The sequence below is a fragment of the Salmo salar genome, chromosome 01 (assembly GCF_965601325.2).
Source record: "Salmo salar chromosome 01, fSalSal1, whole genome shotgun sequence".
Classification (NCBI taxonomy): domain Eukaryota; kingdom Metazoa; phylum Chordata; class Actinopteri; order Salmoniformes; family Salmonidae; genus Salmo; species Salmo salar.
Window position 1 is genome coordinate 154767989 of NC_138291.1, and position 23382 is coordinate 154791370.

The 23382-nt window shown below is 42.7% G+C and overlaps 1 protein-coding gene across 5 annotated transcripts in view; it reads left to right on the plus strand.

Moving 5' to 3' along the window:
* The window catches only part of LOC100195848 (mediator of RNA polymerase II transcription subunit 15), a 34605-nt gene extending 11239 nt beyond the window's left edge, over positions 1–23366 (plus strand). The window contains exons 6-18 of one of the 5 annotated variants that reach the window (XM_082955388.1): positions 13104–13426; positions 13613–13879; positions 14107–14232; positions 17261–17371; positions 18905–19029; positions 19163–19293; positions 21089–21223; positions 21310–21373; positions 21458–21524; positions 21739–21899; positions 22133–22299; positions 22561–22659; positions 22909–23366. In XM_082955388.1, coding sequence (XP_082811514.1) covers positions 13104–13426; positions 13613–13879; positions 14107–14232; positions 17261–17371; positions 18905–19029; positions 19163–19293; positions 21089–21223; positions 21310–21373; positions 21458–21524; positions 21739–21899; positions 22133–22299; positions 22561–22659; positions 22909–23045 — 1913 coding nt within the window. In that variant the 3' untranslated portion in view covers positions 23046–23366. The remainder of the gene's footprint in view (positions 1–13103; positions 13427–13612; positions 13880–14106; positions 14233–17260; positions 17372–18904; positions 19030–19162; positions 19294–21088; positions 21224–21309; positions 21374–21457; positions 21525–21738; positions 21900–22132; positions 22300–22560; positions 22660–22908) is intronic. The other 4 variants (XM_082955389.1, XM_082955391.1, XM_014134450.3 and 1 more) reach the window with 4 other exon arrangements.
* Positions 23367–23382: the final 16 nt, after the last annotated feature.

The following is a 23382-nucleotide window of genomic DNA, read 5'->3' on the forward strand; positions in this document are numbered from 1 at the left end:
AACTAGCCTTCCTGGTTAAATAAAGGTGAAATAAAATAAAAATATTTATGTAGCTAGCTAAAAATCACAAAGCGTAACATTAGCTAGTTGCTAGGAGGATGTCATTGGAGGAGTGGGTGAGTGACTTTTCCCTCTCTTTTTGGGTAGCTACAGCTAGAGATGCAGGTGGCATTTGGTTAGCTAGCAAGAAATGTGAATCGCTTTGCTAGCTATCTAGTTAAGCTGAACTTAGAACGACTTATCCACAGTGTCACGAACCGGCTCAAAGCACATAACAAACAAGGAGACAACGTGGAGATAGTTAAATACATACATTTTGTTATTGCCTGAAGTAAAATAAATATAATTAACAATGGTGTGTGTGTAGTCAGTAGTGTAAGTGAGTGGTTGCGTGCATTAATGTGATGAGGGGTGTTCAAAGGTGCCAACGCCACCAAAAAGCCACAAAAATGCCACAACCAAAATCTGTGTCTGCATGGAGAGAGTCTCCTCAATGAATGGGGAAGAGGTGCATTTATCCTGTGACACAGGTGAGTCCCATTTCGCTGTCGACCCTCCCAGCTCCGACCACCGACATCCCATTAAGGAAAACACAAGCAAAGAGAATTCGGCAGACCGAGTGGGAGGGTCATCACACACCCCCCCCACCCATATATCCTGGGACCAACAAAGACCCCGGAACACCATACCAGTCACACAACAAATTAATCCAGCCTTTGCGTCCCTTTGCCCCAGCCAACCTTGTCCTCCCCAGACCTCAGCAACCTTTGGACAGGAAGCAACCTTTAAGAGGAAAGAAAACGAGACCAGAAGGGAACAGACAGGAGCGACATAACAGGACAATACCAGACACAAAATAACATTTAAGGGAGCAACCACAGTAGAGAAGTTCCTTCAAAAACTACGGTAATAACCAATCATTCCCAAGAAACGCATCAGTTCCTTTTTAGTAGTTGGTGGTGGAAAAGCATCAATAGCTACCACTTTAGCCCAAACAGGACTCACTTCACCCTGCCCAACCACCTTTCCAAGGTATGTAACGGTCGCCTGAGCAAACTCACATTTAGCCAGATTGTGAAGCAACCCGCAGCTAGGCGGTCGAACAAGGCTTGAATACGGGACAGATGTTCCTCCCAAGTATCTGCATATATCACTACATAGTCCAGATAAACAGCGCACCCGGCCAGACCAGAGACAACCCTGTTCATAAGTCACTGAAAAGTGGCAGGTACATTACGCAGGCCGAAACACATAATTGAATACGAGTACAGACCAGAGGGTGTAATCAAGGCAGAGATTTCACATGCCCTACTCATCAGTGGCACCTGCCAATAGCCCTTTAACAGGTCAAATTTGCTCACAAAGTTAGCTGCGACGACTTGATCAACACAGTCCTCCATCCGAGGAAGAGGAAATGAATCTGGCTCAGTGACACGGTTTACCTTCCGGTAGGCCGTACAAAATCTGTTTGTCCCATTCGGTTTACTGACCAAGATACAGGGAGAAGCCCAACTGGGGAAATTAGGCTCTGACATCTTACTCTCCAGCATGTACCTGACCTCAGCATCCAGACAACGCAGTTTCTCTGAAGAAACTCTATAGAACCGCTGACAAATGGGGTCAGCATCTCCAATGTCAATATCATGTTCTATTAAGTTTGTATGGGTAGGTGTATCAGAACAAACCTGGAAATCTCTGAATCAGACCAACCACCTCTTTCCGCCTATCAACCTAGCATGACAAGAATCCAGGGCAATAACGGTATCGGCCAAAAGAACAGGTTTACCGTCCTCTGTAGAATCCCAATTCAGTCACAGAGGAACGTGCATAATAGGGTTTTAAAAATGTACATAGCACAGTTGGTGGCAACTAGATAGTTTTGCTCAGTGTACTGGCGCACCACCGTATATGGACCATGGAACTTGGCTTGAAAAGGAGAACCAACGATTGGCAGCAGAGCAAGAACCTGGACTAAAGTGACGAGGCTCAGTTCGCCGATCAAATATGCCCTTCATCCTCTCCTATGAAGATGATAGCTTCTCTTTAGCCATTTCACCAGCGGCGTACAGTCGTCGCCGGAAATCACACACATACGATAACAGGGACTGAGGGGACTTCCAATCATCCTGGAGAACAGATAGCAGTCCACGCCCCTTATGTCCAAACAAGGTCATTTGGACTGAAACCCGTGCTCTCCTGTGAAACCTCCCTAGCGGCTAACGGTAACCAAGGCAACCCCTTCTCCCAAGCCATCTCAGTACAATAAGCGCTCAACAAAGACTTAAGTGTTTGATGGAAACGTTCCAGTGCTCCTTGACTCTGCACGTGATAGGCGCTAGACAAATTGTGTTTAATATGGAGCTGTTGGAGAACCTGACCAAACAGATTGGAGGTGAAATTAGATCCTTGATCACTCTGAATAACTTTAACTTTAGGGATTCCAAACAGTGAGAAACTGAGTCAAGGCTTTTAACACAGACTTAGTTGTGATAGACCAGAGAGGATAGGCAGCAGGAAACCTAGTGGTCTGACATTAGTGAACAGGTAACTACTACCCTTTTTAGAATGAGGCAGAGGACCAACACAGTCAGATACTCAAAAGGTTGACTGAGTACAGGAATAGGAAACAGTGGTACCGGCTTAATAGCTTGATTAGGTTTACCAGTTAATTGACAGGTGTGACAAGTTGATGAACTCAGAAACATCCCTCTAACCTAGGCCAAAGAAATGTCTTAATATGTGATTGTAGGTTTTCCTCACACCCATATGTCCAGCAACGTTGTTGTGGGAAGTCAACACCAACTCACGAAGCTTAACTGGTACAACAATCTGACTAATCGCCTCCCCCAGAAAACAACTACCATGAGACACCCACTTTCTCATGAGAACGTCCTCTTGGAGAAAATAGCCATGGGCGACATCTCCCAACTGTTCCACACGCAACCCTTCTAATGTGGGGTCAATCCGTTGCGCATTGATTAGATCGGAGCGGGATACAGATAACGGGATAACAGGGAAAGCAGTGACAGACTTCTTTGTGGTATTCTCGTTAGCCGGCGCAGTGACCAGGTCGCCACGGCTCATAGAACGCGTCACTGCACACGCAGAGAACACCTCTGGGAAACTCTGCGCACTCATCAGGAATCCCTACAAATGACGACTTAGTGGAAATCACTAGAGATGGAAACATGACAGGCCATACATGTTCACCAGCCAAGTTATTCCCAAGGATAAAGTCGGTACCCTCAATAGGCAACGAAGGACGCACCCCCACAACAACCTCACCAGTCCACAATCCAACATCAGTTTTTATTAGAGGTCGACCAATTATGATTTTAACGCCGATACCGATTATTGGAGGACCAAAAAAAGCCGATACCGATTAATCAGCCGATTTTATTTATTTGTAATAATGACAATTACAACAATACTGAATGAACACTTATTTTAACTTAATATATCAATAAAATAAATTTAGCCTCAAATAATGAAACATGTTCAATTTGGTTTAAATAATGCAAAAACTAAATGTTGGAGAAGTAAAAGTGCAATATGTGCCATGTAAGAAAGCTAAGGTTTAAGTGCCTTGATCAGAACATATGAAAGCTGGTGGTTCCTTTTAATGAGTCTTCAATATTCCCAGGTAAGAAGTTTTAGGTTGTAGTTGTTATTATAGGACTATTTCTCTATACGATTTGCATTTCATATACCTTTGACTATTGGATGTTCTTATAGGCACTTTAGTATTGCCAGTGTAACAGTATAGCTTCCGTCCCTCTCCTCGCTCCTACCTGGGCTCGAACCAGGAACACATCGACAACAGCCACCCTCGAAGTAGCGTTACCCATGAAGAGCAAGGGGAACAACTACTCCAAGTCTCAGAGCGAGTGACATTTGAAACGCTATTAGCGTGCACCCTGCTAACTAGCTAGCCATTTCACATCGGTTACGCCAGCCTAATCTCGGGAGTTGATAGGCTTGAAGTCATTAACAGCGCAATGCTTGAAGCATTGCGAAGAGCTGCTGGCAAAACGCACGAAAGTGCTGTTTGAATGAATGCTTACGAGCCTGCTGGTGCCTACCACCGCTCAGTCAGACTGCTCTATCAAATATCAAATCATAGACTTAATTATAATATAATAAACACACAAATACGAGCCTTAGTTTCCGGATTCGACCATATTAATGACCTATCATCTCAAACTATCATCTCAAACAAAACGTTTATTCTTTCAGTGAAATACGGAACCGTTCCGTATTTTATCTAACGGGTGGCATCCCTAAGTCTAAATATTCCTGTTACATTGCACAACCTTCAATGTTATGTCATAATTACGTAAAATTCTGGCAAATTAGTTCTCAACGAGCCAGGCGGCCTAAACTGTTGCATATACCATGACTCTGCGTGCAATGAACGCAAGAGAAGTGACAATTTCACCTGGTTAATATTGCCTGCTATCCTGGATTTCTTTTAGCTAAATATGCAGGTTTAAAAATATATACTTCTGTCTATTGATTTTAAGAAAGGCATTGATGTTTATGGTTAGGTACAGTCGTGCAACGATTGTGCTTTTTTTCACAAATGCGCTTTTGTTAAATCATCCCCCATTTGGTGAAGTTGGCTGTCTTTGTTAGGAAGAAAGTCTTCACACAGTTCGCAACAAGCCAGGTGGCCCAAACTGCTGCATATACCCTGACTCTGTTGCAAGAGGTGACACATTTTCCCTAGTTAAAAGAAGTTCATGTTAGCAGGCAATATTAACTAAATTTGCAGGTTTAAAAATATATACTTGTGTATTGATTTTAAGAAAGACATTGATGTTTATGGTTAGGTACACGTTGGAGCAACGACAGTCGTTTTCGCAAATGCGCACCGCATCGATTATATGCAACGCAGCACAGGCTAGATAAACTAGTAATGTCAACCATGTGTAGTTAACTAGTGATTATGATTGATTTTAAGATAAGTTTAATGCTAGCTAGCAACTTACCTTGGCATTCACGTAACAGGCAGGCTCCTCGTGGAGTGCAATGTAAAGCAGGTGGTTAGAGCGTTGGACTAGTTAACCGTAAGGTTGCAAGATTGAATACCCGAGCTGACAAGGTAAAAATCTGTCGTTCTGCCCCTGAACAAGGCAGTTAACCCGCCGTTCCTAGGCCATCATTGAAACTAAGAATGTGTTAAATAAAGGTGTAAAAAAAAAAAGAAAAAAAAATGGCAAATCGGTGTCCAAAAATACCGATTGTTATGAAAACTTGAAATCGGCCCTAATTAATCGGCCATTCCGATTAATCGGTCGACCTCTAGTTTTTAATGCAATGGAACTAACAGTGTTCAAACCTATTCCCCTAATTAGAACACTATTCCCCGAATCAGTCTCAGCAGAGAAGGGTAACACAGATTCCAACAAACAATTCAGAGGCACCTGTGTCTCAGGATCTTCACTGGCACTAGGTTCTTACTTCCTAACAGACACTATCCCCTCCGTAATGAAAGGTAAATAGTCTGGGTCAATATGGACTTTCACATGCCCCTGGGCATGAGACAAGGTGTCAGGAGTGAACTGATGTGGAACAGGCGCAGCTAACGCCATAGGCTTAGATTTAACGTAAGCACATGTACTGAATTTACCCCTAGCCCTGAGAACCGGACATTCGTTTTTCCAATGACCTGAACCTTGACAGTAGTGACACTCTTGACCAAAGGAGTCAGGCTCAACCCTAGTTGAATGTAACTCTGCCCGTGAACCAAAGTATCTCGATGAGCGAGGCCCAAATCGCTCCGAACGTTCCCACTCGCTCCGAATGCGTGGCTCTGCAAAGACACTTGTGAGTCAAAACATACTCGTCTACCAAAACCGCAGCTTCAGCGACAGTCTTAACTTTTCGTTCGTTAATGTACATGGCTATACAAATCAGGGAAAGTGTCCTTTAATTGCGTTAACATAATCAGATCACACAGCCCTTGGAAAGTCATAACTGCAGAGGTGCAACACCAGCGATTAAACAGTGAAGATATTCTCATGTAAACTCAACACGAGTCTGTTTATCATCCCTTTTTAAAGTTCTAAATCGTTGGCGGTAAGCCTCAGGAACCAATTCGTAAATCTGTAACACAGCTGTTTTAACCTTATAACTGACACTGTCAGCAACACTAAGAGCTCAGTCAGCACACACTGCAACATTAAAGTGCGGTCAGAATCAGGCCAACTCCTAGCGTCAGCAACACGCTCAAACAACGAAAAGAATGTCTCAGGGTCCTTTTCATTAAATTGAGGCAACAACCGTAAATTCCCAACAATGTCAAATGTGTCCGGGGCACGACCAAAAGAGGAACGACCCCTAGGTACATGTGGGTCACCTTCCCAGAGCAAACTCCCTTGAACTTTCCTTCCCTAACCAACTCTAACCGCTCTTGTTGCAGCTTAATTTGAGCACACTCCAAATCCAGTTTAAACACCAATTCCTTTTCATGATCATGCTCTAACTGTAACAGAAGCAGTTCTTTCTGCTGTTCAAAAAGACTACTAGGACTAACCGATGGAGCGGTCATTTTAACAATACGGGGAGACAGCGAGTCCTCAGAGGCTGCCCCAGTGGTAACTTCAAGAATACCACTCCATCAGATTGGCCTTCAATATTAACCTAATAGAATTTGACATTTATCACTAATTTCAACCTTGTAGTGTTCAGCAACCTTCAACAGCTGTTCTTTAGTACATAATTCTAACAGTTCCTCTGATGGAAAGCGAATGAACTCGTCTACGTAGGACGCCATAGTCACAAGAAAATAGAAAGAAAATCAAAGATATCTCACTCTTCCCCTCTGCTGAGCACACCAGACCACAATCAGAAATTACAATCACACTGGGCACCACAGAAGAGAGAGGAGATATGTATGGAGCTTCCCCAAAACCTACAGTAACTCAACCCTAGTCTTCGTGCGGATTTGCAGTGGGTAATTACGCACTGTAGCCCGCTGGCAAGGAAATAAACCACCCAGCACACTGGCAGATTCCTCCAAGCCACAGATGTGCCCCTGAGACAACTGCTCAGTCCACAGACACCACACAAAAATAACAAACAAAATAACCATGCCCAACGTATTCCAAAGTGAAATATGTCGCTAAGCCTAACAGAGCAAAAAAAAATAACTATAGCTCCAGGTAGCTACTGTCACGACCCTACCCTAATCTCCCACTGAGTTACACAGCCAATTGTACTCACCCCCTCGGACCAATGTCCCAACAGCGAGTAGAGCAAGAGTCTCCAGCCTGGGCAGGGGCCTGGAAACTAACCAATGTACTTTCTCCAATGCAGCACACAAACTATCCACCGCAGTGGCAAGTTTACCAACCAAACAAACAAAGGCAACCAGTACTGGGCACCAAACATTACAACTCAAACAAGCTGTAACAAAAGATGCAAACAAAGCACCTACAGAGTTTAACATTAACTCCACATTTTCTCCCAAACACAACACACATACTAGTAAGCCAAATTACACTAGTATTAGTCCTTCATAATGCAACAAAGTGCTATACGCCAAAATGTCTAGGAACCAACCTTATGAAATCCCGGACAAGCCCCCACTTGTCACGAACCAGCTCGACACACATAACAAACAAGGAGACAACGTGGAGATAGGGAATAACAAAATGTATGTATTCAACTAAAGTAAACTGAATATAATTAACAAGGGGTGTGTGTGTGTGTGTGTGTGTGTGTGTGTGTGTGTGAGGTCAGTAGTGTAAGTGAGTGGTTTCGTGCATAAATGTGATGATGGGTGTTGCCCGGTGCCAATGCAAACAACCAAAATCTGTGTCTGCATGGAGTCTCCTCAATGAATGGGGAAAAGGTGCATTTATCCTGGGACACACCCGAGCCCAGGTGTGTCCCATTTCGCTGACGACCCTCCCGGCTCCGCCCACCGACATCCTATTAAGGAAAACACAAGCAAAGAGAGAATTCGGCAGACAGAGTGGGAGGGTCGTCACAACAGTAGGCATATCTCTTAGTTGTCAATCAAATGTATTTGGCATCGATCAAATGGGTGGGCTGGCAAGTTCGTCAAAATGTGGGTTGGGACAAACATGCATTGGCAGTCAAGCTGCAGAAGGACGAGCAGGCGATTATTCCACGCCACTATTCCCCATCGTTTATCTGTGAAATTTTGACGGCCAACTAGCTGAAAACGTTTGAGAGGGTTTATCTGTTGTTCCCTCTAGATTTTAGCTAGTCTTGCTCTGGCTAGCATTAGTTGTTGATCTTGTTGATGTGCATAGGCAACTGAGGGAGAGAGCCTAACTTTTCATGGTGGTTTGATCAATAGGACTGTGAAATCTATTCAGGTGTATGTTGTGTAGCTGTTGCTACTGCCTGTAAACACAGTCCATTTCAAAGTGAAAGATATTGGGCCCGTATGGCAAATGGGTTATTTGCATATAGGCCCACTGTAGCTCTGATTGGCTATAGCGCACCAGTTTGCTTAGACTCCGGTCTTGGACAAGACAGATGTTTTTTAGGTTTTATTTACTGCAGTGTCTGTCTATTAATTGCCCAAACGCACGACCGCTTTACCACTCTATATTGCTATATAATTTTCAAATGCTATACTTTGTTCCCAAACATTCTATAGATTTATGAAAATGAATATATCTAAATTCTCGCTTGTCGGAAAATGTCATATTCTTCCCGGGGGTGTATATGAACAGATTTTAACAAGATTTCATGTTGCTAAAATGCTGCGAGTTCCACTTTAAATTATAGCCATGGTATAAAAGGGATAATCAACTCGAGGCTCTTTGCGTTCTCTGGAAAATAATTCAACCCCGTGGAAGGTTAGTGGTTCCTCAATTAAAACTTTCGAGATTAGGCCGCGGGACTTAAAGGTAATTTGTGGTTTAGTACGTTACCCTGCGCCACTGCTTCATTGCTCCAGACCACCGCAAGGGGGAGATAGAGCGCTGATTATGCTTTTTGGTCCCAAGGCGTTAATGGGTGTCTACCTGAATGAATGCTGTCAATGATTTGGCGATATAAACCAAATAGAAAATGATAATTGTTACTACTAATTACTATAAATATTGAACTTTCATGAAATCACAAGTGTAATACATCAAAATAAAGCTTAACTTGTTGTTAATCGATAAAGTCCCTCTTTATATCCAAAAATGTAAATTTTGTTGGCGCGTTTTGTTCAGTAATCCAATGGCTCAAATGCAGTCACAAGAGGCAGACACAAATCCCAAATAGTATCCGTAAAGTTCATAGAAACATGTCAAACGATGTTTATAATCAATCCTCAGGTTGTTTTTAGCCTAAATAATCGATAATATTTCAACCCGGACAATAGCGTCGTCAATATAAAAGAAAAACAAGAAAGGCGCGCTCTCGGTCGCGCGGAGCAAAGAGCTCTGGGGACATCACACTATCCACTCATTGAAAATGGTCATTCTCCCTCATTTTTCAGAATAAAAGCCTGAAACAATGTCTAAAGACTGTTCACAACTAGTGGAAGCCATAGGGAACCCAATCTGGGTCCTATCCCTTTAAATGGTGGATAGGCTTTCATTGGAAAAACAGCCATTACAAAACACTGGCACTTCCTGGATGGCTTTTCCTCAGGTTTTCGCCTGCCATTTCAGTTCTGTTATACTCGCAGTTTTAGAAACTTTGGAGTGTTTTCTATCCAAATCTACTAATTATATGCATATCCTAGCTTCTGGGCCTGAGTACCAGGCAGTTTACTTTGGGGACGCTTTTCATCCGGAGGTGGAAATAGTGCCTCCTACTCTAGTGAGGTTAAACTAAGGTTTTTATTCTAAGTGAAACACAGATGTTCAGTTATATTCCATTATATTCTTAAAATATCTGTTGACTGAATATAAGCAGCAAGTGATGTCTGCTAAATAAACAAGTTGATGGTGCAGTCATATAGCCTCGGCACATACAAACGACAACTACATCACACTTGCCCAGACCCACCTGCTCACACCCCCATCTCCAGCGCCTGTATCACTCTCTGCCACATGGCCTCAAACTGCACTATTTTGTTTCTCTCCGTTGCCCACACACTTTCAACATTTAGATAAAGCATTTAAAGGCTGACTTTGGTTGATTTTCAGTTTGTAAGTATACATTTTTTTCAAGATGATTGACGAGAAAAGTATCGTCCAACCCATAGGGTATCTCACTGCACCCTTATATCCCAGAAGAATGGCTTCGGAGGGGATGGCTGGTTGAGAGAATGCCAAGAGTGTGCAAAGCTGTCATCAGGGTAAAGGGTGGCTACTTTGAAGAATCTATTTTGATTTAACACTTTTTTGGGTTACTAAATGAATACATATGTGTTATTTCATAGTTTTGACGCCTTCACTATTATTCTACAATGTAGAAAATAGTACAAATAAAAAATACAACTTGAATGAGTAGGTGTACTGTATAGCCACTAGGCTAATACATTATCACATTTTTCCTTTGGATTATTTAATTAACCTATATCATGTTATTTCAAGTTATCCCTTTGGAGCACATGCAAAAGCAATTTGGAGTTGTTGAACGGGAGTGACAAAATGTATTACAATTGAATTTTAATGAGCTGATTGATGAGGATGATGAAGTGTTTGAATTCAGAACAATACTGTAAGAATTGCTCTTCTGTCCCACGCGCACACTAAAAAAAATAGTTTTTTTTGTTTCTACTTTGTCAGAAAAAGCTGTAACTTGACCGTAGCTTATTACTTACTAAAACTGTTGTTACACTGTATGGTTTTTATTCTAAGAGAAACGAAAATGGTCTTATATTCTTAAAATATGTGTTTGCTGAATATACGCAAGTGATGTCTGCTAAATTAACAAGTTGATGGTGAAAACCAGAGCTATTTAATGTAGGTGTTATATTTATTACATTTACTTGTGGAATGTTACTGAATAGATAACAACAATTGAAAGAATATTCTGGTGGCATTGGTAGAGTCAGGTGGAGAATGGCGTGAAAGTGCACTGTACTGTAAGTACGCAATAACGCTGTGGGCCAGGTGTAAATGGTTTAGCAGCCTTTCCAATAAATTGGAATACATAAGAAGGCATCCACCCTTGATGGGCTATCAGCAGGACAATACTCTTGCTGAGTTTAGGGACTTTAAATGTATTAATGGATGTTTGCGAGGCATGTCACTTGACCCATCTCTTTGCATAGCCCACCACATGCACTGTTTTCTAACCACATCTGGATGGATCCATAACGAATTACTATGGGAATAAATCACTGAATGACAGAAATAGTGGAATAAAGTAGGCTAATGCAATTGAAGGCAACAAATTGTTGCATACTGATACACCCAAAGTCATGCAACTGTTATAATAGGATTTGAAGCAATAGCCTACCCACGTGTGGTCAACTATTTCTGCACCGTTTCGCGCTGCTTTTAGACATGTATGGGGACTGGTCTTGATAAATCAATCATATCTTCGTTTGAATATTAGTTAGCCTACAATTAGGCTGTGGAAATGTTAGGATTATTTTGCTCTTCTCTTGCAGTCACTTAGTAGCCTAGACCTACTCTCGACCGGTCATGTTGTACAGCGCCATATTTTCCTAACGGAAACCCTGAGGCCTACATAGGCTAATGTAAAATGCATTTTCGTTTTTCTTAGAATAGAAACACCATAATATTAATCAATTTAATTAAGCTACATTTCTAACAGTATAAACAGCACAACAAATACAATAATACTTTACAACCAAATTATAATCAATCCCATATAGTTAAAAATGTTTTAAAGTCTGTAGTATAGCCAATATTAAAAACAGTCAAATGCAATCGTGAATTCAATCGCTTTAGCCACATGTTGCGGTTTATTCATTGTTTAAATATTCAAGGGTCCCTTAGTTATTTAAATACATGGTTGACTTGTATTCTGTGTGATGACATGCAGGAATGATTGATTGATATACTGCATATTGAAGTAGGCCATTATGCCAATAAGTAAGTTACGCTAAAACAGCTACAGTAAACAGGACTCTTAGGCTTACAGCTCCATGTCATTTCAATAACTTCATTTCATTAAAAACCTTAAATCCACCTGTCCCTGAATTTACTGAAATATGTGTATTTTACACTCAAGCAGTAGGCCTACATTAAGATAAATATCATAAAAGACAACTTACTGAGCATTTCATCAAAGCTCCATGAAGGTCTGCTGTGCGCTATGCATATTAACAGTAGAATAGCCAGGACTCAACAAGTAGCCTACCAATAGCTGCCAGTCTATAAATACATTTAATATACACAACCACAAAGAAATCCATTAATATTTTGTTTAAGGTAATTAAAGAAAAAACAATACTAAGACAATTTATTTCAAAAGAACAGAATAGCATGTATTTCTCTGTGCTATAGTAGCTGAGGCTATGGTTGCTTCATGTCAACAAAATTCATTAACTTGTTATGCTCTTTCAGATAGGGAATAGCAATCAAAACGTCTGGCCTGCATGGACCTCTGTAAGATTATTTAGGAAAGTAAGCAAGCGCCAACAAGCTTCATGAAGACACCCTCAAAGATGCCCTCTGGTGGCTTCAACAAGCATTAAGGGCATTAACGGCAACAATGGCTGACAGTAAAATACTATGACGTCATGCACTGCAATCGGTGCTGCAGTATGATGCAACTTTTAAATGAGGAACACACCTTCCACATCATTCAATATTTTCCATAGAACGCATAGCGCCTCGTTGATTATCCCTTACTTATTTGAATTCTGTCTGTTAGCCCACAGAAACAATTGGATCAGTAGCTTACCAGTCATGACATTTTGATTTTGTATCAGGGACCTCCAAACTCATATTTCTGTGTCCTCCGTGAGGCTCAGAGCATGTGAGCGGAGATGAGTGGGAGCTGAGCGGGCACAGTTTGACTGGAGCGCGGGAAAAGACGTGGAGCGCTCTGTGAGATGAGCAGGGTGTCCAACTGCCAAACTCGGCTTACATGCACTGCTCCAGACTCTTATTTCTGTGTGCTCAGGTGTAGGGCTTTTCCTCCAGCGCTTTCCCTAAGTTTTCAGCTGGAGGATGTCTGTTTTGTCCACATCCTCCCTGTAGTAGGAGGTCCGGGGCAGATGCAGATGCAGCAGATTGCCCAGCAGCAGGCCCAGCAGCAGGCCCAGCAGCAGTCCATCCAGTTCCAGCAGTTCCAGGCACAGCAGCAACAGACAGCCATGCAACAACAGCAACAGACGGCCATGCAGCAGCAGCAGCAGACAGCAATGCAACAACAGACAGCCATACAGCAGCAGCAGTTTCAGGTCCAGCAGCAGATGAAGCTGCAACAATTACAGCAGCAACACCATCAGAACCAACAGCTCCAACAGCAGCACCAAAACCAGCAGCAGCAGCAGGCCCAAAACCAGCAACAACAGAACCAGGTATAAGCGTTAAAGCCCTGCCATGATAGCCTGCCTAGATGTACAATTAAAAGCAAACAGAGACATGTAAGAAGGCAGTTGAATTGGTTTATCTTTTGGTAGTATGACATGAGAATAAAATATATTTTTGGTTTCAAATAATCTGCATTTGATGTATTTACACACACCCTCCCCATCTGTCTTCAGATGCACCCATCAAGGCACCAGCAACAGCAGATTCAGTTACAACTCCAACAGCAGCATGCACAGTCCATCCAGCACATGGTCCAGCAACAACAGCAGCAACAGGTTCAGTCTCAGCCCCAGCCGACCCAGCTGCCCCCCCACTCCCAGCAGCAGGGCATGGTGCCCCAGTCTCTGGCTGGGCAGATGGCCCCCACACAGCATGTGCCCATCAGCTCGCTCAGTCAGCAGCAGCAGCAACAGCAGCAGCTCAAGATCCAAGCCTTGCAGGTAAAGCAGAGGTGGTGTTATTGAAAAAGATGAACTTAAAGTTTAGTTCAATCTCTGTAGAATAGTGGGGACCTTTTGTTGTCCACTCTAAATTCATAATCTATAGTATCTGGGATAACACACCTATTCCAGTAACTTGTTTACACACCCCTCTGCTTGCTTGCTTCCCTATGTGTGTGTATGTGCCGTGTGTTCTTTGTATGTGTGTGTGCTTTGTGTGTGGCCAGGCTAGAGCATTGCAGCAGCAGCAGCAACAGCAGCAGCAGCAGCAAGTCCAGCAGGCCCAGCAGGCAGCACAGCAAGCCCAACAGGCGGCGGCTCAGGCCCAGCTAGCGGCAGCTGTACCTGGCCAGGTAAGAGCTGGTGTGGTGGGACTGATTGACTGCCACTGGTCACTGAGCCTGGCCTGGAGTGAGTGCATGCTTTCAGATTTACCCGTTTGGAATGACGACAGGGTTGATTGAATTTTGGGTTGCAAGCTCTACGCTGCCCTACCAAGCAAAAAGGCAGTAACTGCACATAGTGTGGAACTGAGAAAAAAATTGCTTTTATTTACCTTGGTTTCACAGTAACTTTATGCAGTTACTGCTAACATGACCCCCATTTTTTTCTCCAAAACACAATACAATAGAGTCAGGATACTTGTCCACATGATTAAGCATTTAATGTAGCAAAAATGACATTAACACATTTTTGACTAAATGAGCAGTTACTGCCTTTTTGCTTGGTTATGGCAGTACTGTTTTGACCATATTTAGCTTTCTGTGTTGCCTGTTGCCATACTTAAGCTGCTGCCATAGCCAGAAGGTAGTAGTGGTTGTTATATCACATAGCATTAGCTAGAGAGACTTAAGTTTGCATCGATTCATATAATGGCAACTTTGGGGTTCTTTGGTTTGAACAGAATGATGAATCTCCTACGTAACCCAGGGAATCAATTTAGTTGGTTGTCATTTGCATGTACAGTGCCTTCAAAGGATTCACACCCCTTGTCTTTTTCCACATTTTATTTTGGAACGGCTTGAATTTAAAATGGATTAAATTGATATTTTTATCACTGGCCTATACGCAATACCCCATAATGTCAAACTGGAATTATGTTTCTTTACATTTTTATGAATTAATAAAAAACGAAACGCTGTAATGTCTTGAGTCAATACGTATACAACCCTTTTGTTATGGCAAGCCTAAATACATTCAAGAGTAATAATTTGCTTAACAAGTCATCTAATAAGTTGCATGGACTCACTCTGTGTGCAATAATATTCTTTAACATGATTTTTGAATGACTACCGTAATTTCCGGACTATTAAGCGCACCTGAATATAAGCCGCACCCACTGAATTTTAATTTGTATTTTATTTTGAACATAAATAAGCCGCACATGTCTATAAGCCGCAGGTGCCTACCGGTACATTGAAACAAATTAACTTTACACAGGCTTTAACGAAACATGGCTTGTAACAAAAATAAATAGGCTTTAACGAAACACGGCTTGTAACAAAAATAAATAGGCTTTAACGAAACACGGCTTGTAACAAAAAATAAAAAATTAGCAGTAAACAGTAGCCTACCAAGAAAGTCATTGGTCACTATCTTCCTCCTCCTGTGCACTGAAACCACTGAAGTCATCTCCTTCGGTGTCGGAGTTGAATAGCCTCAGAATTGCTTCATCCGATATTGGATCGTTTTCATTGTCGCTCTCGTCACTTTCATCCGGAGGCAAATCCCCCGCTGAGCCCTCTTCAACACGCAGCAGTCCAGCCTTTCGAAACCCGTTGATGATAGTGGATTTTTTGACAATGCTCCACGCTGTCAGGACCCACAAATTTGAAAGCGGGAAAAATCCATATATTAGCCGCGTCATTGTTTAAACCGCGAAGTTCAAAGCGTGGGAAAAAAGTTGCGGCTTATAGTCCGGAATTTACGGTACCTCATCTCTACCCCACACATACAATTATCTGTATGTGTGGGGTAGTCGAGCAGTGAATTTCAAACACAGATTCAACCACAAAGGCCAGGGAGGTTTTCCAATGCCTCACAAAGAAGGGCACCTATTGGTAATTGGGTAAAAATATAAAATACATTGAATATCCTTTGAGCATGGTGAATTTATTACTTACACTTTAGATGGTGGATCAATGTTCCTGAGTGTCCGAGTTACATTTTTCACTCCCAGCTGTAATCTCTGCCAAAGCTGCTTATACAAAGTATTGACTCGGGTGTGAATACTTATTTATGTAAATTAGATATGGCTGTGTAAAATGTTCAATACATTTGCTAAAATGTCTAAACATGTTTTCACTTTGTCATTATTGTGTGTAGATGGTTGAGAAATATATTTAATCCATTTAGAATTCAGGCTGTAATGCAACAAAATGTTGAATAAGGGGCATGAATACTTTCTGAAGGCACTGTATGGTGCTTTTTGAGAATTCCCTGATTGGCTTGGTACTCATCTTATCGTGATAGAGCTAGGATTCATTTCCACAAGACACTTCCCCATCCCTTTTTTCTCTACCAAACTAGAATTAATGGAGACCTCTTCACCCCAACGCTAATTCTCCTCCCTATTGAAGATTTCTCAGAATGAAACCCACTGGTGGGCTGCTGAGAGAAATTTAAGTTTCTCTCCCAGAGGATGTCTCTTTATTATACCTCAGACCTACTTTAGATTGTCTTGTTCCCCCTTCATGCATGTGTGCTGTTCGTGCAATGAATGCTGTAACTGCATGCCGACTCTGTCCTGCAAACCAAATATATCCTTTAACTCGGCTGCTACATCTACTAGCGATACTCTTAGATGCAAAGACATGGCATCATCAATTATTGAAGGACCCCCACCATCTCATCCAATTGACCAATAGACACGGTTGGGAAATCACTGTCAAGCCTCTTACTGGGGGGGAACAATGAGGTTCCACCATTGGCACCCATTTAAAATAGTTAAAGCTAGATATACTAGATTACCAAAAATGATTATGTTATTTGTAGTCATTTGACAGATGTTTACCTTCTGTGCTTCCCTATCCATTTAAATAATTGTCATACACACTGCATAGTTTGGCCTTGTGAATAAAGAGGGAGCATGTCTCCACTGGCTGCGGCAGGCCTCATCACTGTTGTCATGGTAACACTGCCTGGCTGTGTGTCTCACACCAGGGTTAAAGATATGACTAACTGTTACTGTGTGATGTGTGTCAATGAGTGTGCGTGCATATGTTTGCTCTTGTGTACCTTACAAGAGTTGTTCCTGGGAGCTTGCTTGCATATGCGTGGGCAAATGCGTTGTTGTGCATGCATGCGCCTCATCTCCGCTGATGCACTGCATTTCTTGTTTTGCTTGTGACATGTCTGTTGTCCCCTCTGTCCTCCTCCAAGATGATGATGCCCCGCCTTGGGATGCAAATTCCGCCCCGGTTGCCCCGCGCTGCCTCGAACCCCGTCATACCTCCAAACTCTGCTGCCGTGGGAGGACAGCAGTTACCACAGGTATTTACGCCAGGGTAGAGTGACCAGGCAGTACTCTGACCCTGACCTCTATGGTGACCACCACCTCTCCTAAAACCATGTCCCTCTGGTGTGCTTTCTTATGCCAACTCTTACCCCTAGTACAGCCCTCTAATCTCCCAACTCTACCCAAACCACCACTCCTGCTCCTTACACAGACCAGTGGAATTAGATCTGATAGTGAATGTCTGTTCTCATGCTCAGTATGTAGTTGATTCATGAAAAGAGAGTTGTACCTTCTACAAGCAGGTTCCGACAGACATTGCCTTCCTCTTACCGAAGCATTTTGCGTACGTCTGTAATTTTTTGTGGTTTTGCTACACAACGTTCCTGTAGATTGTTCTGAAACGATTTTTTTCCCACAGTAATAGCCTATGCATTATCTGCTATGAAAGTATCTGCCTGTCCCTGTTTTGCTGTTGGCTGCTGTGTGAGCGAGCCACTCCCTCTCCCCACTGTGACACGGAGGAGGGGGAGATGCATTCTGAGAAGCACAAGTATATGACCATTTCTCAAAATGCAATTGTGGGAAAAATAGTTTTTAAAGCAACTACTGTTCCAGTTCCAGAGAGGAGTGTCACAGCTTTCTGTGAGTATATAATTTATTTCTCACCTCTTAATATTGAGTTCATGGCACCACTTTATAACCGGAGTAGGCTGTAGGCCAATATGGTTTCGATGCGCCCGAAGAGTGGAGCGCGCCATTTGCAGTGAATAGGCCTACATCAAGTAGCCTAGGCCTAGCGCTGGAAAGTTTTGTAGGACATTAGCCTAGATTTACTGATAGATTCATTAATCAGCCTACATGGCTATATAGCAACAATATCATATTTAGCCTGTAGTCCGATGTGCACAGAGGCAAAATTAAATCTGATAGGCTAATCCTAGGCTGGATCCTATTTTGACAGGTTGCACATCCAAATAACAATCATGTATTCCCTGGATATGTTAGATGAAATAGCTTACTTTTTTAATCGTAAGCTACCGTCTGTTGTCTTACTGGGTACTAGAAATTTGTCTAGAGCCCTGCCGCTAATGTAAAGTAGTTGTCCATCTTTTTTTTATAGTTGTATTTATTATCCAGCAAAATAGTTACATTTATCACAATGACTTTTTGTACATATCGCCCAACTCTAGCACCTCCCCACAAAATAATAATTTTGTAATGATTTATCATATTTCGCAAAAGACTGATCAATTTATTGCATTATGGATTTTTGTCCATATCGCCCAGCTCTAGATTTTGTTGGAAATGTAGTGTATTATTTTGCTAAGTATTAGGGCATCTGGCCAGTATTCATTGTTGTGTTTGGTAAGTATCAACAAGACACTCAATAATATTTTCTTCCCATCTTCCTCAGTAGGCACTCAAGCCCTGATCGGTGTAATGGCTTGAAGCAAGTTTGTCCCCCTGCTATTAAGGTTGGATGGTAATGTGATGCAGCTTCCAACCAGCTGAACAGTTGCTTGGGTTCCTCTGATGTGAGCTCTCTTTTCTTTTCACCTCCTCCGAAGGTGCAGCAGCACCAGATGATGTCATCGCCCTCGCCGGTACAGGTGCAGACACCCCAGTCCATGCCCCCCCCTCCCCAGCCACAGCCATCGCCACAGCCCCCATCCTCCCAGCCAAACTCAGTCAGGTGAGCAAAGTTTGCATGCTCACTTTCTTATTGACTAGAATATGGAATTTGAAAGTTTTATTTCAGGTGTAGTCTTGAAATGGAATGACATGCTCTGGTGCCAACTGTGACCCTGTATTGTGTTTCTTCACAGCAGTTCTGGTCCCACACCGTCCCCGGGGGGCTTCCAGCCTAGCCCGTCCCCCCAGCCCTCACATAGCCCAGCCACCGCACGCACCCCGCAGAACTATGGTGTCCCCTCCCCAGGACCTCTCAACACTCCAGGTACTGTCCTAACTCCTCATTGGAGCAGAGGTGCGGTTCTAAGCCCCTAAGCCTCATACCTCACCTATGATTGTTTTCCTTACTAAAGTTGACATTCTTAATTGTCTTTATGTAGAATGTTGATTTGTATGGAGCTTCTTTAGTTTCCCATTTGCCTGTTCTGCCAAATATTGGAAGCCCAATCAAGCCCATTCTCAGTGCCATGGTATATTTTATACACATATTGAATGTACAGTTGAAGTCGGAAGTTTACATACACTTATGTTGGAGTCATGAAAACTCGTTTTTCAACCACTCCACAAATTTCTTGTTAAAACAAACTATAGCTTTGGCAAGTCGGTTAGGACATTTACTTTGTGCATGACAAGTAATTTTTCCAACAATTGTTTACAGACAGATTATTTCACTTATAATTCACTCTATCACAATTCCAGTGGGTCAGAAGTTTACATACACTAAGTTGACTGTGCCTTTAAACAGCTTGGAATATTCCAAAAAATGATGTCATGGCTTTAGAAGCTTCTGATAGGCTAATTGACATCATTTGAGTCAATTGGAGGTGTACCTGTGGATGTATTTCAAGGCCTACCTTCAAACTCAGTGCCTCTTTGCTTGACATCATGGGAAAATCTAAAACATTGGTAGACCTGGTTAATCCTTGGGAGCAATTTCCAAACGTTCATCTGTACGAACAATAGTACGCAAGTATAAACACCATGGGACCATGCAGCCGTCATACCGCTCAGTAAGGAGAAGCGTTCTGTCTCCTAGAGATTAACGTACTTTGGTGCGAAAAGTGCAAATCAATCCCAGAACAACAGCAAAGGACCTTGTGAAGATGCTGAAAGGCCGCTCAGAAAGGAAGAAGCCACTGCTCCAAAACCGCCATAAAAAAGTCAGACTACGGTTTGCAACTGCACATGGGGACAAAGATTGTACTTTTTGGAGAAATGTCCTCTGGTCTGATGAAACAAAAATGGAACTGTTTGGCCATAATGACCATCGTTATGTTTGGAGGAAAAAGCGGGAGGCTTGCAAGCCGAAGAACACCATCCCAATCATGAAACACGGGGGTAGCAGCGTCATGTTGTGGGGGTGCTTTGCTGCAGGAGGGACTGGTTTAATTCACAAAATAGATGGCATCATGAGGAGGGGAAATTATGTGGATATATTGAAGCAACATCTCAAGACATCAGTCAGGAAGTTAAAGCTTGGTCGCAAATGGGTCTTCCAATTTGACCATGACTACAAGCATACTTCCAAAGTTGTGGCAAAATGGCTTAAGGACAACAAAGTCAAGGTATTGGAGTGGCCATCACAAAGCCCTGACCTCGATCCTATAGAAAATTTGTGGGCAGAACTGAAAAAGTGTCTGCAAGCAAGGAGGCCTACAAACCTGACTCAGTTACACCAGCTCTGTCAGGAGGAATGGGCCAAAATTCACCCAACTTATTGTGGGAAGCTTGTGGAAGGCTACCCAAAACATTAGACCCAAGTTAAACAATTTAAAGGCAATGCTACCAAATACTAATTGAGTGTATGTAAACTTCTGACCCACTGGGAATGTGATGAAAGAATTAAAAGCTGAAAAAATATCATTTTCTCTACTATTATTCTGACAGTTCACATTCTTAAAATAAAGTGGTTTACCTAACTGACCTAAGACAGGGAATTTTTACTAGGATTAAATGTCAGGAATTGTGAAAAACTGAGTTTAAATGTATGTTAACTTCTGACTTCAACTGTATATGAGTATTCTGATTGTTGTCCCATGTGGTTGTCTGGTGATGTGTAGGGAACCCCAGTTCAGTGATAAGTCCAGTCGGGGCCTCTCAACTGGAGGACCAACAGTACATGGAGAAACTCAAACAGCTTTCCAAATACATCGAGCCGTTGCGCAGGATGATCAACAAGATAGACAAAAACGAAGGTATACGCTCACGCCATGCTCTTTCTTACTTTTATGTCCACTCTTGGCTGTTCCCACTCACTAAAGGGAGTTTGTGTTCCCAACAGATAGGAAAAAGGACCTGAGTAAGATGAAGAGCCTGCTGAACATTCTCACTGACCCCAGCACAAGGTAAAATAATACAAGTGTGTCAGTGCCCATCAATGTTGGTCTTAACAATGGTTATAGAACGTATCTCCTCTCCCTGACTTGCAGGTGTCCTCTCAGGACCTTACAGAAGTGTGAGATAGCCCTGGAGAAACTGAAGAATGATATGGCTGTGGTAAGCGTGAGACCCCGTTTTTCAACCATGGTGAAAATCTTTGTACTGTTATATTGCTCTTTGGCTCTCAAAATGTCTTTCTGTTGTGACTTCATAAAGGTTACCCATTGAAAGTGAATCATTAGTTGTAAAGGACCTAAAACCCTGGCAACTATTTAACTAAATGTTTCCCTATTTAGCTTATTAATAAGACTTTTTTCTAAACTTGTTCTAGCCAACACCACCCCCTCCACCTGTGCCGTGCACCAAGCAGCAGTACCTGTGCCAGCCCCTCTTGGATGCCGTCATGGCAAACATCCGCTCTCCTGTCTTCAACCATTCCCTGTACCGTACCTTTGCCCCAGCTATGACAGCCATCCACGGGCCGCCAATCACGTGAGTTTACCCTAACCACTCCTTCATGTCCAGAAACCCTACAGGGTGGACAGATTTTCGGCTGACATCTTGGAGCGACCCTACTTTAGATCTGTCCACTTCTCTGTCATCGATACAAGACCATCCTCATTTCCTACAGTGCATTTAGAAAGTGTGTGAAAGAGTACAGTAGCAGTGGGATCAGGCCGTCATCTGACACCCATCTCTATTCTCTCCCACTCTCCACTCCACAGGGGCCCCACCATCGTGGCCCGGAAGAGGAAACACGAGGAGGATGACCGCCAGACCATCCCCAACATCCTGCAGGGGGAGGTGGCCCGCCTCAATGCCAAGTTCCTGGTCAACCTGGACCCCTCATTCTGCAGTAACAACGGCACGGTGCATCTAATCTGTAAACTAGGTGAGTTTAGGGCAGAGGTAGGCAACTAGATCCAGCCACAGTTACATTGAGACACGATCGTCTCCCTTTTTATTCGTGGGAACAGATTACCTAAATTAAATTAATTTGTAGCTGAATTCCTGATTTTACAAAATGAAAATCCTTACGGCCTGTTGCCGTCCCCTGGTTTAGGGCATTAAGAGGCTGGGGGAAATCACATTATCCTCCCTCAAAGATACAATTAATTGATGGCTGATGCTTTTCTCTGCTTTTCTCTTCCAGATGACAAAAACCTGCCAAGTGTGCCACCTCTCCAGCTCAGCATCCCTGCAGACTACCCAGACCAAAGCCCTCAGTGGGCAGACGATGGGCAAGTGTATGGTAAGACACACTGGCTCTCTCTGTACCCATACTCAACTATGGAGCCTGTTTTAGTCAAATTGACTCTACTTTAACTTTGGTTGTAATGAAATGTTGCCCAATATTACCTACAGTTTAAAATGTGTAACAAATTAAATGTTTAGCAAACTAACATTTATACTTTTTTAACCATACTGCCATGTCAGTAGCCAGTCTCTGGTTTCATGCACTTTCTAGTTGATTAATGCATCACTTTGTTTTCCTCTCCAGGTGCCAACCCCTTCCTAAAGAACGTTCACAGAAACATGACCTCCAAACTCCTACAGCTCCCAGACAAGCACTCTGTGACTGCACTGCTCAATACCTGGGCCCAGAGTGTCAGACAAGCCTGTCTTTCTGCAGCGTAGACAAGACTCACCTCACCTCTTCATCAAACCTCTGTTGGAGACAACATAACTTATCACAGACTGTGCAAACTGAAAGGGGTGGGCTACCTCACTCTGGAACGCCAGCTCTCCCCTACCACAACTAGGGTGTGCTGCTGAGGCTTCAACACAAAATGGTATTATGAGAAAGTCCATTTTGGGGTGTGTTCGGTAAAGAATTCTAAGGTGAGAAAATGTATAACCAATAACTGAACACTTTGCTGTGTAAAGCTTTGAAGTGTGTATATGTACTCGTAAGGGAATTTGTCTTTTTGTTATCAAGAATAAATACTTTTCTGCTCACCTGTTTTCATTAACC